This window comes from Mytilus edulis, chromosome 5, assembly GCF_963676685.1.
Source record: "Mytilus edulis chromosome 5, xbMytEdul2.2, whole genome shotgun sequence".
Lineage (NCBI taxonomy): Eukaryota > Metazoa > Mollusca > Bivalvia > Mytilida > Mytilidae > Mytilus > Mytilus edulis.
In genome coordinates, this window is record NC_092348.1 from 55,174,333 (window position 1) to 55,192,548 (window position 18,216).

At 32.8% G+C, this 18,216-nt stretch overlaps 1 protein-coding gene across 1 annotated transcript; it reads left to right on the forward strand.

Annotated features, from left to right (window-relative positions):
- The first annotated feature begins 2,127 nt into the window (after positions 1–2,127).
- On the forward strand, positions 2,128–10,901 carry LOC139523964 (zinc finger TRAF-type-containing protein 1-B-like). Its single transcript, XM_071318455.1, has 4 exons — positions 2,128–2,423; positions 4,698–4,936; positions 6,430–6,641; positions 7,900–10,901. The coding sequence occupies exons 1-4, from the start codon at positions 2,223–2,225 to the stop codon at positions 8,286–8,288; spliced, it is 1,041 nt and encodes a 346-aa protein (XP_071174556.1). The 5' UTR covers positions 2,128–2,222; the 3' UTR covers positions 8,289–10,901.
- Positions 10,902–18,216: the final 7,315 nt, after the last annotated feature.

The following is an 18,216-nucleotide window of genomic DNA, read 5'->3' on the forward strand; positions in this document are numbered from 1 at the left end:
CAAAATACTTGTATCTACTTTGTCCTTTTTTATGAAACAAAACAGGGTCAATTCTTTCAATATGATTGCTGATACAATTAGAAAGACTTTTGAGGTTTCGTGAACGCCTGGCATTTGGAAAATAATTAATAGTGTTTCAGATGATAGGAAAACCTAGAATATCAGCCAAACGTTTAATTTAAAGTCAAAAGTTTAAACCGGCTCCTATAAGAAGTCCGCATCCAATAGTTTGAGTACCAATCACATTTTTTTATATTTCAATTTTAGATATATGAAATATATTTTAAAAATAAACAAAAAGTCCCCAGTAATTCAGTCGACTGCTGTGCTTGGGGAATTTGATAGATTCACGTTATATTTTCTCAATTGTAATACTGTCAGATTGTAAAATATAAAGTTTGCAAATAATTTACTATATGAGGGCTATATACGTAACAAAGAAAAATTACCAAAAATTTAGAATGCTGGTATTTATTCACATATTATATCTTAAAAAAGCTGAATGATATTCAAAATTTCGATGTTAAGTAACTTTTTTTTTCTATCAAGTTAGCCATGCAAAAACTTTGAAAACAGGAAAAGTGATCAGCGATACAAGAACACCGGCGTGATAAAAAACAAAACGGTTATACAGCCAAAACTGTTTGAGGAATCCTTACAGGAATGTTAGCCATTTAATAGTGAATTATGAATTATTCGTATATTGTTTTATTATCTGGAAAACTATAATTGAAGAAACTGTAAACAGCCAAAAAAAAAATCTCACCAATACAAGAACTACAGTGAATAATGACCTTAATTATTCTTCACTGACTTCATGATAAGCAAAGTATTACTTTTTGTTCAGAAATTAATATAAATTTCAACCAATGATTAGAATGTTAAAAAAAAATAGTTTTTATACCAGGGGAGGACACTGAAAAACAATAGAAGACGAAACTGATAAAAGAAGCATATGCTATACGTTTGACTATAATTTTTCTAACATTCACATCAACTTGCAAGAATATTCATCATGTTGAATGTTGGCGGTATTTGGAAGAAGAAAGAAGAAGAAGATTCTGATCTTTGATTGATAGGTTGTCTCATTTGCAGATTTGCAAAAATACCAAAATCTCCTTAGCTTTATAATTATAATTTAGATGACTCTGTGTCTTACAACACATTGTGTTTAAAAGAAGAAAAAAGTTTAATAATATACAGCAAAACATTATAGGTGAAAATTTAAATATGTTTGGCTATGCACTGTAAATGTAATATAATGGTAATATGATTTTAATATGACCCAAACGATTGGATGACACCTTATCTGTCCTTACTGAATTGCAATTTTTGGCTAAATATCATTTGTTTGCCCTTTTTCTTGAAAACTATTAATGTTAATTAGAATCTGTACAGAAAAATGAACAGCGATACCATACAGGTAGAATAGCTGAAGACTGGTAGGTCAGGAACATACTATTAACTGTTAAATCCTATGTCTGAAAAGGAATTAAAATCTATTTGTATGTATATTGAAGAAGCTCTTGATTTGAGAGACCACCATACCGTTTCACCAGATAATAATCTTTTGCATTAGTTTGTGCATATGCATATATATATATATATAAATCTTATATTGTGTGTTTTAAGTAAATATATGAAAATCTAGAATAATACTGAAATATAAGTTTATGGTATCAATATCAGTTTATAATGTATTTGTATACATAGAATTGGCTCATGACTTGTTACATGAATCTTTATTTCATTTATGTGTTGTTTTAATATTATAATTGTCTGTATTTGGATCACGCCTCTATTGTGCTCTTTCCAATAAAATATTGAATTGAATTGTTAGATATACTGTTCCCAGAGTAGGTCTATAGTATACACATTCTTGGTCGCAAGTTTATGTTTGTTTGATATTGGATTTTTTCTATTTTTTTGTTTGTTTTTGTTGTTGTGAAACGCCAAGGATATGTATAGCACTAAACAAAATATCTTGTCACATAATATGTTGTGAAACCTTGAATGTATGTACCATGTATACAGTGCTTTCAAGTACTTTGATCCGATACTGATAACCGGAAAGTTACGAAGTTACTCGATGAACAAGGTTCGTTTCATTGGTTATCGTTGACGTCATGTTTAGACAGATCACATGATCAAAACAGCAAAACGTCAACATCAACAAACCTCAATCGTAAACAAACCAGTGACCCAGTGACAGCTGAAACGAAATGTCTGACATACCAGGACCATCAGCCCTTGCTATAATGGATGAAAATTCCAACAAGGAAAACATGGACATATTTTATGAACCTGAGAAGAAGAAAGTCAAAGTAGAGGAGAAAGAAAAAGAAAAAAATGCCCTCGAAAATCGCCTTTCCGGAATCTTGTGTTGCGCAGTTTGCTTGGACCTGCCCAAAACCTGTTACCAGGTATGCATTTTTTGTTTCATTCGAATTATCTATTTTCATCTGAATTTGCTAATTTTGGTTTCGAGTATATTAATCACCTCAATAAATATGTATTTCACTGATCGGATATTGCATCATAGCCATATATGGTCATGTCTGCCAACAAATATGCAGAAAAATTTACTTGGAACGGAACTTTTATACCTTAGCAACAATATGGCATGAAACAGAAATTCTGATTTATTGAAATATAAATGTGGCGCGTACGAATGCAATAGAATATGAGAGAATCAGCTCAGGGATTTGCCCAAACACATCTGTCAAAACCAGCTGTGACCTTCATGTTGACCCAAATTATCTCTGACATTGACGGATAGCATGATCACATGATCAACATAATCAGTTGTCCACTTGGCAAACTGCCACCTCATTTAATATGCATATGTATCACATATGGTTTCCCATAATATGAATGAAATATCATGGGAGCAAATCCATATGTAATTCATCGATGCATGAAGTTCACCCTCATAACATGACAGCAAAGTCAAGATAACACAAGATACTACTGATATACACATGAAATATTACATACATGTACATAATTTGATAAATGTTCCCAGGTGTACATTTTGTACATGTATATCTGTGTGTTAAAAGTTATCAGGTACATAATTAAAGAGGGGTCTGGTGGGGTGGTGTCTAATCACGATTCACCAGTTGATTTTTTTGTCAATCACAATTCACAGGAAAACAAATTTCAATGATCACGGATCACCAATTATAAATTTTTTTTTGTAGAAAAACGTATCACGATAGCGTAAATGTGCCAATCACAAAGAATGAAAACCCATCAGGCCCTCTCATTAAAAACATAGTAAAATTATATGTTTTTAATGACTTGCTAACTTTTTGTGTTCATGCAGGTTAGAAAAAAAATACCTTCCAAAAGATATAAGACATCAGATTCAGTGGCCGATCCAGGAATTTTCATAAGTAGTTGCCAACTGACTGCCGTAGAGGGGGCACGCTCGAGTCATACTTCAGTAATTCTCTATACTGTATAAACAACCATTTTTTACAGAAAAGGGGGGCGAGGGCTGAGATTGATTCAAAAACAAATCTCTTAAATATTGGTACATTGCAATAGGAGGGTGATCATGGGGATACCTTCATGAATAATAACGGTATTAAGTTTAACAATAATTTTTGGTGCAGGACAATAAAATGTACGCTTTGTTTTAGCAAAAAAATAGTCTATTTAAGACAAATCACATTTAGTTTTATTCAAATATATCAGTAATGATAATTATTTGAGACCTCTGATGAATCACAATATATATATTTTGACAAATCACTGTAAAATTTAAACCAATTTGACACTAAAGGTACCCAAAAAAGACTGTTTGAAACATGAGGGTAAAGGGCATTCCTACCATCACGTACATGTAGGTTGTACATTTCTACCAACCAGTCGGCACTTCATTGTTTATTGCATTGGTTGTTTGTTTCACATTATCAGCTATAGTGTTTTCCATTAACATATAACATGTACATTTTTAGCTCACCTGGCCCGAAGGGCTTAAAAATAGAACATACATGTAGGGGTAAAATGTAGATTTTGGCTTATAACTCTGAAACCAAAGCATTTAGAGCAAATCTGACGTGGGTAAAATTGTTTATCAGGTAAAGATCTATCTGCCCTGAAATTTTCATATGAATCTGACAACCGGTTGTTGGGTTGCTGCCCCTGAATTGTCAATTTTAAGGAAATTATACCGTTTTTTGGCTAAAATCTTGAATATAATTATAGATAGAGATAAACTGCAAACAACAATAATGTTCAGCAAAGTAAGATCCACAAATAAGTCAACATGACCAAAAAGGTCAGTAGACCCTGAGTTATTGCCCTTCATAGTCAATTTTTAATAATTTTGTAAATTTTGTAAATTTTAACAAAATTTTTTTCCTCTGTAACTAATGGGCCAAGTTCATTATTAATTGAGATAATTGTAAGAAGCAAGAATGTTCAGTTAAGTAAGATCTACAAACACATCACCATCACCAAAACACAATTTTATCATGAATCCATCTGTTTCCTTTGTTTAATATGCACATAGACCAAGGTGAGCGACACAGGCTCTTAAGAGCCTCTAGTTGTAAATCAGAGAAGTTTTATCTTAATAAGTTGTCCATTTATCAAGTTGTTTAAAATCAAGAGATTTTTCATGCATTAATGATTTAATTTATTACTATTTATAGCCATAAATTGCATAAAGAATTATCTTATTTTAGTGTACCAATGGTCATTTGATGTGTGCTGGCTGTATCAATCACGTACTCGCTGATTCAAGACTCAAAGATGAGACAGCAACCTGTCCCAACTGCAGATGTGAAATCAGCAAAAACCTTTGTTCCAGAAACCTGGCTGTGGAGAAAGCAGTGTCAGAACTGCCAACAGAATGCCAGTACTGCTACTGCCATCTACCACGTAACCAGGTTGATTATCATGAACGAGAATTGTGTGAGGAGAGGTAAGACGATGCATCGTCATCGTTAACTTAATTAAGTTTATTAGTTAAGATACTATCACTTGCTCAAGGAGCAAGCACGCGCATGGATGCTGGATCATCCGTACGGGTGCTTCTCCGCTTTGTATTTATACTTGTTAATAATTGGAAACACACTTTTATCTTTTGTTCCTGACCAGGATTAAATGGAGACCCTCTGCCTATCATGTGACATGGACGTGCCAGATGTTTGTCAACAGATCAACTTAAAATTAGGCGGCAAGTATTTTAAACATCTTTCAAAGATGAAATAACGGCAGCAACAAGCATGCTTTGGAATCGAAATGTCAACCCGGAGTTCTATTTTATTTTTCTTTCTTTTTTTATCAAAGTTTAAGATTTTGTTAGGAAAAGTATATACTTCACATGCCTGCATACATGCATCCGTTAATAGTATATTTTGGTTAAAGTAAAATACATTTAGAGGTTTTCGAATGAAAATAAGTTTTTGTGCTGAACCAAAAATGTCAAGTGCTTAATTTCGATAAAATTTGAATACTCCTAAAAATTTCATTTGGAAATTAGTAGATATACATGTAGCACAAATTTACTAAGGAGATTCAGGAGAATGAAACCGAAAGAGTGAAAAGGATTGTAATTTGACTCACCAGTATTATTTCCATATCAAAATTAAGTAATTCAATATAGCGGTAATATATAGTTTGTATTACGACTGATCTCTACCCAGCTGAATTAAAAAAGTTCATTGTTAATTAAATAAAAAGTCAATAAAACACACACAAACACACATTTAAGCTTTTTAAACTTTTTAAATGATTGCTTCTCAATGATAATTTAAAACTAAATTGCAATGTATATTCTCATATGTTGATTGCCTTGTTTATTTTTTCTAGTACTTTATTAATTTATCTTTCTTTTTTTTTAAATAACTTTTTCAATGTACAATTGTACCTTTATTGTCAGTATTGTGAAAATATAGGACTCCTGACATTGATTTTGTAAAAATAAATTGTGAAAAGTGGATGTGGATATCACAGCAGACGACAGTTCATGGTGGATTTGACAATTCATAAAAGTTTGGAACTATGTGCAAAACTTTGTTATCTGATGGAATAACAATGGAAATTTTATGAAATGTGGATGTATAGAGATACTGAGTGAATTAAAAAAAAGAGGATTAATGACAATGGATTACTCTTAATTACTTTCAGAAATATCAGCAGATAAACAGTGGATTACAGAGATTTTAACATTTATATTTTATTTCTTACACTGTATAAATGGGAACATTTTGCTTTCAAAATTGGAGCCTACAAAAAAGAACGGAATTTCAAAAATTTTCCCATTTATTTTTGTTGTGGCATATGGCTAATTAACTTGCTTTGTAGCTTTCAAAGAAGAAGAAGGCAGGTAAGTGACCCCTTGACCTTTCAGGCAATCTCTGATATCTTATCATATATTTATTATTAGAATGTGTTTTGTTTTTCTATATTCAGGCCTTCTTTATGCAAGTATTCCCGCATTGGTTGCTGTTGGTGTGGACCATTTCACGAACTGGCTGAGCATGAGATTAGCTGTGGACATCTCATGAAGCCAGGAGCAGAAATAATGGAATCTCTGGCAGAGGTGGACAAGTACAATGAGACCCAACTCAAATTGTATAAAGACATTGTCTCACTTTTTTCATGTGAAAAAGTTACTTTTAATGGTAAGTACAAATTATATCTGATTTTCATTCTTATAAAGTTTTTTTTGCCTTGGACTGTGTCCTCATCTTGTAGTCCTTAAAAATTTGGTAAAGCGGCAAAAATGGACTTAATTGGGACGCTACTCCAATATTTAAGATCTTTGATAGCAGACTAGTAACTGTTACTGTTTTTTATTCACTCCTGTTGGACTTATTTTTCAACCAAACATTATGAATATTATCTACAATGCTTATTACCACAAAACACAGATTTAGTTTGCATTTTTGTGACATCACTTTTTACAAATGGAAAAATTGCTGAATTTTTATTTCATGTTAAAAGTAGTTCTCTAAACATGAGTTGGCCTCAACAAATTGTTATGAAACTTATACACAAAGCTTATTACCACAAACCACATATCAAGTACGCATGTGAGTAGGGTCACCTTTACAGTTCTTGAGTCCCTTGATAAGGTTATATGCAAAGCAGGGGCATCATCTTTTTCCAATGGACATAGTATAGGAGCTATTAATGAAGTAGGCTGCATGATACCACTATGAAGTTCCGCCAGACAGTCTGCACCCAAAACTTTTGAGACTACTAGTCCACTGGACTAATTTTCCATTAGTCCGACATTGTTGAGGGTCGTGAAGTGACCCGAACCAGCTAGGGGGTTTGGGGCATGCCCCCCCCATAAAAATTTTGAAATCTTAGATGCAAAATATCCTCCATTTTGAGCATACCTGAAAGTTCCTGCATTACTTGTCAATTTGAACTACAAATATGTTCAAATTTCAAATAACATAGAAAGGATGTTATATGTCTAACTATATAAAAAAGAAGATGTGGTATATGATTGCCAATGAATAAACTATCCACAAAAGACCAAAATGACACAGACATTAACAACTATAGGTCACTGTACTGCCTTCAACAATGAGCAAAGCCCAAACTGCATAGTCAGCCATAATAGGCCCTGATAAGACAATGTAAAACAATTCAAACGAGAAAACTAACGGTCCAGTTGGGCTAGCAATAAATAAAATTTACTAGTCCAAGCTGAAAATTACTAGTCCGGGGCATAAGGCTAGTGGTTAACGTCGCAGACTGCCAGATGAAAAACTTGAGGCATTTCACCATCCCATGCTCCTGTAAATCATTAGATTGCCCTGTTTCACACTGATTCTCTCAACACTAGGGAAAATTATTTGTACTTAAACTTAAATCATCTTGTGTGTATTGTGTGATAATAACATATATACTAAATTTTTCTTGCAGACTTACAGATGAAACCTTACAGAACAGACGATTTCACCACCAAGTTATTCTATGAAACTAGTCGTTTCTCAGCATTTAATTTTCAATGGGTCATCAAAGCAAGAATCAACAATGATCAGAAAAATCCAGCTCTTACAACAGACCGTACTCTATCTTATCAACTGGTGTTGAAATCTAAATATACAACACCAATTAGTCTGTCCTTCATTGTACTAAAAGGCCCCTACGGTGAGATGAAGATCAACCCCTACATTTACACACATGACTTTGTACAAGACAATGTAGAAACAGCATACAATGACTTACCAATAATCAACTCTGTAGAATGTAACAAATTATTGGCTGGTAGAACCATTAATTTACGACTTATAATGGTTATGAGAAATTAAGTACACTTTTAGGATATTTTCAAATTTTGTTTATAGGAAAAACATACCAAGACTGACTGATATTTTTTTTTTTTTTATTATATTTATTTATTTATTTATTTATTATATATTTATTTATAATCTTATATAAATATTTAGATGAATGACAATTGGATTTTCTTACTAAACTTTAAAAAAAATTCTATGAATTGGAAAGTAACGAAAAATTGAAGTCATTTTAATTCTCCAGTCAGTGTTGGTATGTTAGTTTAGCTAACTTTTGCTATGTAAGGGTTTATTTGAATAAACAATAATTACGGGTTATAAAAGAGATTTTGTTTAAAAGGAATAGCTGGCATTCAGTATATACAGGTCAAGGGTATAGTTCATGTTGGTAGGCTTTTGAAAAATGAATAACTGTTAGATCATTGAAGATACTTGGGTTCTGTAAGGGCTGTCCTTGTATTGAAAATATTTCATAATTTGAAGCTTTTTTTCAAATACATTTTTATCCATTCAGATATTCAGTCATTAATAAGCACAAGGCTACATTGAGATGTTCATTTTAACTTAATTGATTGTATGTTTTAGGGTTGTCTTTAATGTTCACTCACGATACAAAAGGACGTAATTTATTCAGTAAATTCCCGAAAGTGAGCCTCTTGATATTCAAGGAATTTGTATTGATGGGGTAACATGTTAAATAGAGTTTTACTTTTTATGTACAAAAAAAATTCTACTCTTTGGTTGGGTTTTTGTCTCTATGACACATTGCCCCTTTTCATTCTCAATTTTATGTTTAATACCTCCCATTCTGAAATGATCTGAGAAACAAATTCTTTTTTCAATTGACCTTAGAAATACATTTTTCAGTGATCTCATGACCGCTTAGATTTTTTTATCCATGTAGCTACGATCTGTAAATAGATAAGTTGTCTTAACGATTTAGAAATACATTTAGGTTCATGTTTGTTTTGTGTTGTTAGGGAGCTACCATTTGATTTTTATGGGGGGCTAGGATGAAATTTGAAAAAAAAGGTAGGACAGGAGTTTTGAGTAAAAAAAAAAGGCAGGATGAACTAAAAAAAAAAGGCAGGAGCGAATAGAGTAAAAAATAAAAAGGCAGGACAGAGATCACAACTAAAAAAAAAAGCAGGACAAAATTTTTCATCCTAGCACCCCCTTAAAATCAAATGGTAGCTCCCTTATGTTGTTACATCATGTTACAAAAATTTCAGACAAATTGTTTGGTATTAAAAATTTTGTTTTGTATTGTTATTTTGTTATTTGTTATTTTCCTGTTTTCATTTAAATCATTTCCATTTGTTTAAGGTATTTTAAATGATACCATCAGTTTTTGTTTTCTTTTTGGAATAAAATCTATATGGAAATTGCATAAAGATTTATTTTCTAAAGCAGACTACCGTATAAAAGTTTATTTATTCTTTGTTTTTCATAATTTTAAAATTCACACAGAAGCTGAAAATACTGAAATGATTCCTTGAAAATACATTTATATATGTTTTTTTCTGAAAAGAGTAAATTTATTAAGGAACAAGACAATGTTTACTGTTAGATGTTTTTTTGTTTGTTTGTTATTTTGGTCATTGGGTTGCTGTCTTTTTGACTTTTACCCCATTTCCCATTTCACGTTTTATTCATACATCAATGCTTGACTGTAACAATATTTGCATATCATTTACATTGCACATCAATTGGTGTATACTTGTATGCAACATAAAAGGCAAGAGTAATTTTCCTATTTGCATACACTATGTTAAGAAATTATAATAATTCAATTAAAGACTGAAATAATTAAATAATTCACACTGACACTTAAGACTCCACTCTTTAACATAAAAAGAAAGAAATTTTAAGAAGGGGGAAGCAATTTTCTTAGGTAGCTTAAAAAGATATTGCAGCATATATCATCTGCATTTTTATCTTACACATGTAATTTTTTATTCAAACATTTATATTTTACTTAATATTTTGGTATTATTTTTTAATATCTCAGCTGTTTAATATTTTATATATATGATACATACCCCATTGCTTGTATATACCGTCTCATAATTCATTAGCAGAGATATATTTCTTCAAAACTAAATTTTTACTTAAATTCAATTACAAAAGAGAAATTTTTAAGATTGTACTGTAAATGCTAATTTATAAAACTGTATTTATTTAATTTCATCTTATACCACATCTGGTATTTCAAAAATTTAATTGAATTTGTAAAAAAGACCAAATTTAAGTTAAAGACTTCAATTTTACACTGAATGAAGATTTCTTTCTTAAGATTGTGTTAAGAATTTCTCTTTCATTAATCTTTAAAAAAAATTGTTTCTGAGTGATGACACTTTCCTCAACTTGATAATTAAAATATATACATACAAACAACAGGTGAAAAATGAAATAAATAAATATTAGTTTTTTCATTTAAATAATCAATTTCCATAATATTTATCAGATGCATGATTGAGGGAATATGTTATTTCTTCTTTTTAATGTGTAATTAAGACAGTGCTGTACATTTTTAACTGTAACTTGCCATTACATGTATATATAATCATAGTAGGTTAAAGGATAGAAAAATGGATGTTGAAGTCCAATAAAATTCAATAACAATTAGCTTTTGTATTTTATCTATAAGTGGACATTGTCAAAATCAACAATATGCAGCAAAAATAATAAAACAAGGTGGCCAAGCCAAAAAAGACAAAAAAAAATAAAATAACAAAAAATACTGAACTTAGCGGATAATTCAAAACAGAAAGTTCATAATAAAATTTTTAAATCAAAGGCTCAAGTTCCTCAACACATCAAATATGGATAACGACCTTGTACAGGCAATTTTTATGTATGGTGGATTAAACCTGGTTTTATAGCTAGCTGAACCTCTCACTTGTATGAAAGTCACATAAAATTCTATTATATTGACAATGATGTATGAACAAAAACATCAGACATAATAAAAGACAACTACAAACCAACAAACATTATAGAAAACTTGTTTAAGTATTTCCCACTCTGTTTTGTGATTCATTGATTCAAACACTGAAGAGTTTATTGCTTTCATCACATCCCAATCGACAAAGGGGTTTGGTTATATAAGAATTACTCAGTCTGTCCACAACTCCTACATATTAATTGAAACTTTGTGTTATGTTTGACTTTTGTTTTGGCCTGTGTAGGTTTTGTAATTGTTTGGCTTTTCAACTCTTTTGATCTGAGCATCACTGATGAGTCTTATGTAGAGGAAACACGCATCTGGCGTATTAAATTATAATCCTGGTACCTTTGATAACTATTTTGAATGGTTTATTTAGTGATCGTGCCCGGGTCCTCCACCATGATAGATCTGTGTTTTACTTGCTAGGATACTAATAATTAAAAACAATATTTTGGTATCTATTCTATATTCTCAAAACTACATTTGTACAGTTATGCTACAAATCTACAACTCCCAGTTTAGGCTTCACTTGCTGATCTAATCTATATTCATGCATATTCATTAACTATGTAGGCGTGTCAAAATCATATCATACGTGATAATGACCAGCCAGTAATGATTTCATTAACCAGTATTAAAAAGATAAACATAACAGTAGCCTTCTCTTCAGGGTTTGACAACTTTTTGCTTATTTCTAAGTGTATTGGTAAGTGATTTACTACATGTTTTGTGGGATCTAACATTATAAAAAAATACTTGAAAACTAACTAGACAACACCATAGCCAAAAGACACGTTTAGTCCACAAAACACCACTTAAAAACTAGAGTTTTAACAACACAAACCTCACCAAAAAAGAGTGGGTCCAGGAAGGATAAGCAGTTTCTGCTCTACACTTGATTATTCATTGATTAAAACATTGAAGAGTTAATGGCTATCATCATATCCCCATCAACGAAGTGTTTGGTTAAATAGGAATTACCCATTCTGTTCACAACTCCTACAAATAAATTGACAGGAATTACTAGAACCTTGGTGTTATATTTGACTAGCAAAGTTGGATGTGTATGTTTAGAATGTTTTTACTTCAGAAATAATCCCAAAGATCCTTGCTGGCCTCAACAACTTTTTGCTTGTTTCAAAACAACGTATTAGCAACCCATTTACTACATGCTTTGTAGGATTTGCATCGTTGAAAATAACTTGAAAACAAACCAGATAACACCATGGCCAAAAGACATACTAAGTTTATAAAAGTTCATGGCTTTCATTTTATCCCCATCAAAAAGAAGGAAATAGCATTTAGTGAAACTCTTGGTCTGTCCCCAGCTCCTATATACATATTTGTCAGTAATAACATTAATCATTGTATTATATATGACAATAGTGTTGGATATTTTCTCAAAGATCCCTGCAGAACAAAACAATATTTCTAAGATGCACTTTTGGCGACTTTACAAGCTTTGTAAGATTTGCCAAAAATGTAGACATAGTAAAAGGTAAACTAATTTTAATAAACAACAGACAACACCACGAAAAAAGAACAACAGTCAAAACAATATTACACAGAAACTTGATACTGAGGTACGCACAAAAAACGGACGATTCATATCTTAACTGAATGATGGGCAGTTCCACATCTAGGTTTGCACCTGACTTAAAGTCAAAATTTGCTAAAGCCATAATTAAAGAAATAGAACAGCTTTGTTGCTACCATGAGCGAAACATATCCCAGGTTATATATGTAACAGACATGTAGTCAACCAAATTTTTAAGTAGTCAAACGAATCATTGAAGGAAAGTTTATGAAACCGTTGGTTCAAAAACTTCTTTGCAATCCTCTAGCAAGGGCCTCGATCATACCCTAAAATGTGATATAAACTGGGAGATATATATTCTTTTTTAAGCTACACAGACAAGTAGAAATAGAAAATATCGACTGCTCATGATAGTCAGTTTCTATATGTATGTCAAGATATACAGCAGACATATCTGTATTTATTGTGTCCAAATGGCATGCGAGCTATGACATGTAGTGTCCATTCTCACTGCAAACTTTTTTTCTTCTTCTTGAAATCCCTTAACCAATTTCAACAAAACTTTAACTTAATTAGGTTAAGTGTCCTATCTTGCCAATCAACCATCATACATGTTCCTGGGGTCTAAAAAAAACAACATAAGGGCAAAATCGCAAAAGATAAAGAAAATATGACATTGGCAGAAATGCTAAGGCAGCAACCATTTGATTTTCTGGGGGGGGCTATGGGGTTTTTTTTCTGTGCAAACTTTTTTTTTTCGCCTTCGGCGAAGAACAATCTAATTTTTTAGCGACAAACCGAAGTCAATTTTTTTCTTTCAATTTTAGCATTACATATAGTGGCAGCTGAGGGTGAAACAAACATTTTTTTTTACTCAGGGTCCAAAACAAATTATTTTTTTCACCAAAACCTGGAAACAAACTTTTTTTCCAAAAAAAAACAAAGCCCCCCCCCCCCCCCCCCCCCCCAGAAAATCAAATGGTTGCTGCCTAAAAGATCTTCCTTCTCAAATTATAAGTTGACTGCTGTTAGGAGTTATCTTCCTTAGATGGCGATTTTTTTACTTTTTTTCTAAATTTTGTCTCAAATCGGCGAAAACAATAATAGAGTGCATGCATGGTATAAAGTTCCTACATAGCTGTATACAGCATAAATGATTAGTAATTTAAGATCTTCAAAAATGTCAGAAACAATTAGATGACGTACTCCAGTATTAATCCTAATAAGGTGGTATATATATGGGAGTCTATATAAAAGTGATATAATTTGTTTCTACTTTGCCAAAACGTAGTATCTATTGATAAAAATAAAAATAAAATAAAATTGATAGATCACCGCGCATTTTCTCATAGCTAGAGGACGTGACAAAATAGCACATTTTGTATAGATTAAACTGGAAAAAACACCATTTTGTGATTAAAAACTAAACAAAATGATAGAATTGTTAAATACTTTCGGAAAAGATAGCTTTCAGACAATGATTTGAGAATATCAAAAGAAAAGATAGAGTCCGTACGTTTTTTCGGGCTAAAATACAAAATAGGAAAATTCCATGTAAAATCCTTCAGAAAATGCTCTGCTTTAGAGTTACCTCCCCTTAAAATACTTTTTTTTTTAAAACAACCAAAAATAATCAACATTTGCAAAAATATAAATATTTATAAGTTATATTCTCATAAATTGGTTCTTTTGAATAAAAGTTCACATTAAATATCTGCATTCCTACATCAACTTTAAACTTTTTCGTCTAAATCTTCCTGAAGGGTATTTTTATTTAATATTACAAGAGGGGGGATAGGACCTTTATCGGGACTCCGGGATCGGGTCTTTTTAAGCTCGGGATTTCGGGATTGACCCTTTCGTGATCCGGGAATCCTTTTTTTCCGATTTCGGGACGTCGGGATTAACTTTATTTAAATTCGGGACCTCGGGATTTCGTTTTTTTAAGTCCGGGATTTCGGGATCAGGACCCCTCCTATCCCCCCTCTTACAATGATGTGCGCAATAGTGTCATCTGCTCAGTAGATTTAATGATTTCTGTATTCTGATTAGGCAGCAACCATTTGATTTTCTGGGGGTGGCTATGGTTTTTTTTGGGAAAAAAAGTTTGTTTCCAGTTTTTGGAGAAAAAAATAATTTGTTTTTGATTCTGAGAAAAAAAAATTGTTTGTTTCACCCTCAGCTGCCACTATATGTAATGCTAAAATTGAAAGAAAAAAATTGTTTTTGACTTGTCGCGAAAAAAATAGATTGTTTTTCGCCGCAAGCGAAAAAAAAAAATTTGTCCAGAAAAAAAAAAAATAGCCCCCCCCCCCCCCCAGAAAATTAAATGGTTGCTGCCTTACCTGTTGGTGACCTTCTGTTGTTGTCTGCTCCATGGTCGGGTTGTGTGTCTCTTTGGCACATTCCGCATTTTCATTCTCAATTTTATTGTCATTCATATTCCAGGAAGTCAAGGGCTAGAGGCTGTGTCATAGCAATGGACTGAGTCTTTTGGTACCCTAGAATACACATCACAGAAATTAGACATTCCCCCCTTTCTTTCAGAACTCAATGGGTTCTTTCAAAAAGAAAGCTTCTGATACAGCTATTTGGTTTCCAAATTATTCCACGGTGGTGTAACTTGTCGATTCGTAGACTACGGTTGACCATGTCAAATGCCTATGAAAAGTCCATGATAAGGCAATCCGTTTGTTGGTCATTGTCAATGTGGTGATATCATCAATAAATTCTATTAGCTGCGTTTTGCATGACAGTTTCTTCCTAAATTCGTTATAGATGATTCAGAATGTTGTTTCTATCTGCATGACACATTATATGACTGGTCATTGGCGGATCCAGGGGGGGGGGGGGGGGGGGGGGTTCCGGGAGTTGGAACCACCTTTTTTTGGCCGATCAATGCATTTGAATGGGAACATATAGTTGGACCCCCCCCCTTTTGAACTGGGTTGGGACACCCCTCCCCCTTTTTTTAAATGGCTGGACCCGCCACTGCTGGTAACTATGTACATCATTACTTTGCAACATATGGCTTTAACCTCAAACTGTTCCCTTTATTTTTCTCAATTACATAACTTGATGAAATACTCCAATTCATTCAGGAAGGATATATTAAACCCAAACTTGATTTTCAGGAACTTTGTGGTGAAATATATAATTCCATTGTCTGAGGGGTGAATTGGTATTGGTGAAGCAAATAAAAAAGGATTGTCTTATTTTTCTTCAAATTTAATCGTTTCGAACGAAATCAAAAGACATCTTTTTAAGGCAATCGCTCCCAAAAGGGGACATCAAATAATGTTGGTGCATTAAAGAAAAAAGAGAATCTTTAGTAGTAATTTTGCCCATGTCAGAACAAAAAACACAAAACCTCAATATCATTCAATTAAAGAATTTTCTTAAATTAGCTGCGTGGTTTCAAAGCAGAAGACTAGAAGCTTTTTTAAAAGTTTACAATCATCAAATAATACAAATGATGACTACAACTTACTAGTGCATTATGTCATTTATGTGTTTGTTTGTTTTGTTCACACATTGTTGTCAATATAATGGAATATCATATGACTGTCATACAACTAAAAGGTTTAGCTAGATGTAAAATCCAGTGCGATTCACCAGTTTCTCCATAAGACCCTGCCTGTACCAAGTCAGGAATACGACAGTTGTTATCCAGTGTGTCTATAGAACAAAGAAATTTTTCCTTAGTTTTGCAGAAATGTAAGTGATTATTTCCTAGGAACAAACCTTTTCGAAAACTCCGAATTCCTAGCAGATGCGTAGGAGTAGCGGACAGACCGAGAACCTGTATACTGTTACACAGTATTACGAAAAACTTTTGTTGATTGGGAAGTGGTGGAAGTTAAAAAAAAAAAAAAAACAAAAAAAACAACAACAAACAAGTCGTCACTAAGGTGGTATGGGTGTCTTCCTCCATCTTGGATTGTACTGAAAAAACAGAGAACCAAAGGTCCAGATTTTCTATCAAGTTAGCAAAACTTAGTAGATGAGAAATTCCATCCTGATATATGCCAGGCACTCTTTGTTACAAAGAAAAAAAACATATTCTCTCCATAGCCATAATTCGTAATAATTGATGATCAGCCAAATATCTTGGGAGTAAACATCATGATGAGTAAAAAACATCAAAACAAGTGGTAAATAAACTCATCATAGATACCAGGACTAAATTTAGTATATACGCCAGACGCGCGTTTCGCCTACAAGAGACTCATCAGTGACACTCGAATCCAAAAAAGTGCTGACTACTGGGCTTGTGATACCCTCGGGGAAATAAATCTCCACCAGCAGTGGCATCGACCCAGTGGTTGTAAATAAACTCATCATAGATACCAGGACTAAATTTGTATATACGCCAGACGCGCGTTTCGCCTACAAGAGACTCATCAGTGACACTCGAATCCAAAAAAGTGCTGACTACTGGGCTTGTGATACCCTCGGGGAAATAAATCTCCACCAGCAGTGGCATCGACCCAGTGGTTGTAAATAAACTCATCATAGATACCAGGACTAAATTTAGTATATACGCCATTCGCGCGTTTCGCCTAAAAAAGACTCACACCAGCCACATCTTTCTAAAAGCAGATAAAACAAATGGATTCATCTAAAGAAATATCAACATCTCCATTACAGAACTGATATGAAAGAAAAAGCGAGTACTTAATGGGATCCACATCTTCAAAAAGATAAGCACAAACTAGATATGATACAGAGATCAGCTAGAAGTGTAACAAAAACATACGATGTTACAGATCAATTAAAGAAAAAGATCATCTGTAAATAAAGGCAAAATGTTCAAAACTCATAAATAGATCGAGAAAATAACCAACAAACAAACACCGAGGGAAAAACATCAACTACAAGAGGAAATCAAAGGAACTCCGAAGTGCGACAAAAACAATGGCCAACACAAACAGCGACATGCTAGGACAGCTTAAATGGACATCGTTATAGGAAAGCAGAAATAACAAGATGCTCCGTAGGGGGGCAGCTTTATACGACCGCAGAGGTTGAACCCTGAACAGTTGGGGCAAGTATAGACAAAACATTCAAGCTGGATTCAGCTCTAAATTTGGATTGTGATTAGATAGTTGACACAGGGTAGGTTTCTGACACAGAATGAATGTGGTCTAATGAACTTAAAATATTTTTTTTGCCTTTGAGCAATTCACTATGCTGTTGAATATTAATCCTCTCAAAAAAATGTTTGAAGAAATTTTCTTTTTATTTATGAAATCTGAAATGAGAAAAATTTACCCCCCCCCCCCCCCCCCCCCCCATTTTTTTTTCACATCCCATTTCCCTTTTTCCAAAACTGATCTCAATTCAAATTTCTAATGGAGTTTGCAACAATAACTACTCATTTAAATACATCATAAAATATTAAAATGTAAAATAAAGTGCTTGTTGTCACTGAATGGTAAAGATTGTTTTAATTT

Excerpts from the sequence above, each read along its gene's own strand:
- LOC139523964 (XM_071318455.1), top strand. The coding sequence starts at position 2,223 with ATGTCTGACATACCAGGACCATCAGCCCTTGCTATAATGGATGAAAAT. Across the intron at positions 4,937-6,429 it reads CGAGAATTGTGTGAGGAGAG|GCCTTCTTTATGCAAGTATT; the intron begins GTAAGACGATGC and ends TTCTATATTCAG. Across the intron at positions 6,642-7,899 it reads TGAAAAAGTTACTTTTAATG|ACTTACAGATGAAACCTTAC; the intron begins GTAAGTACAAAT and ends TTTTTCTTGCAG.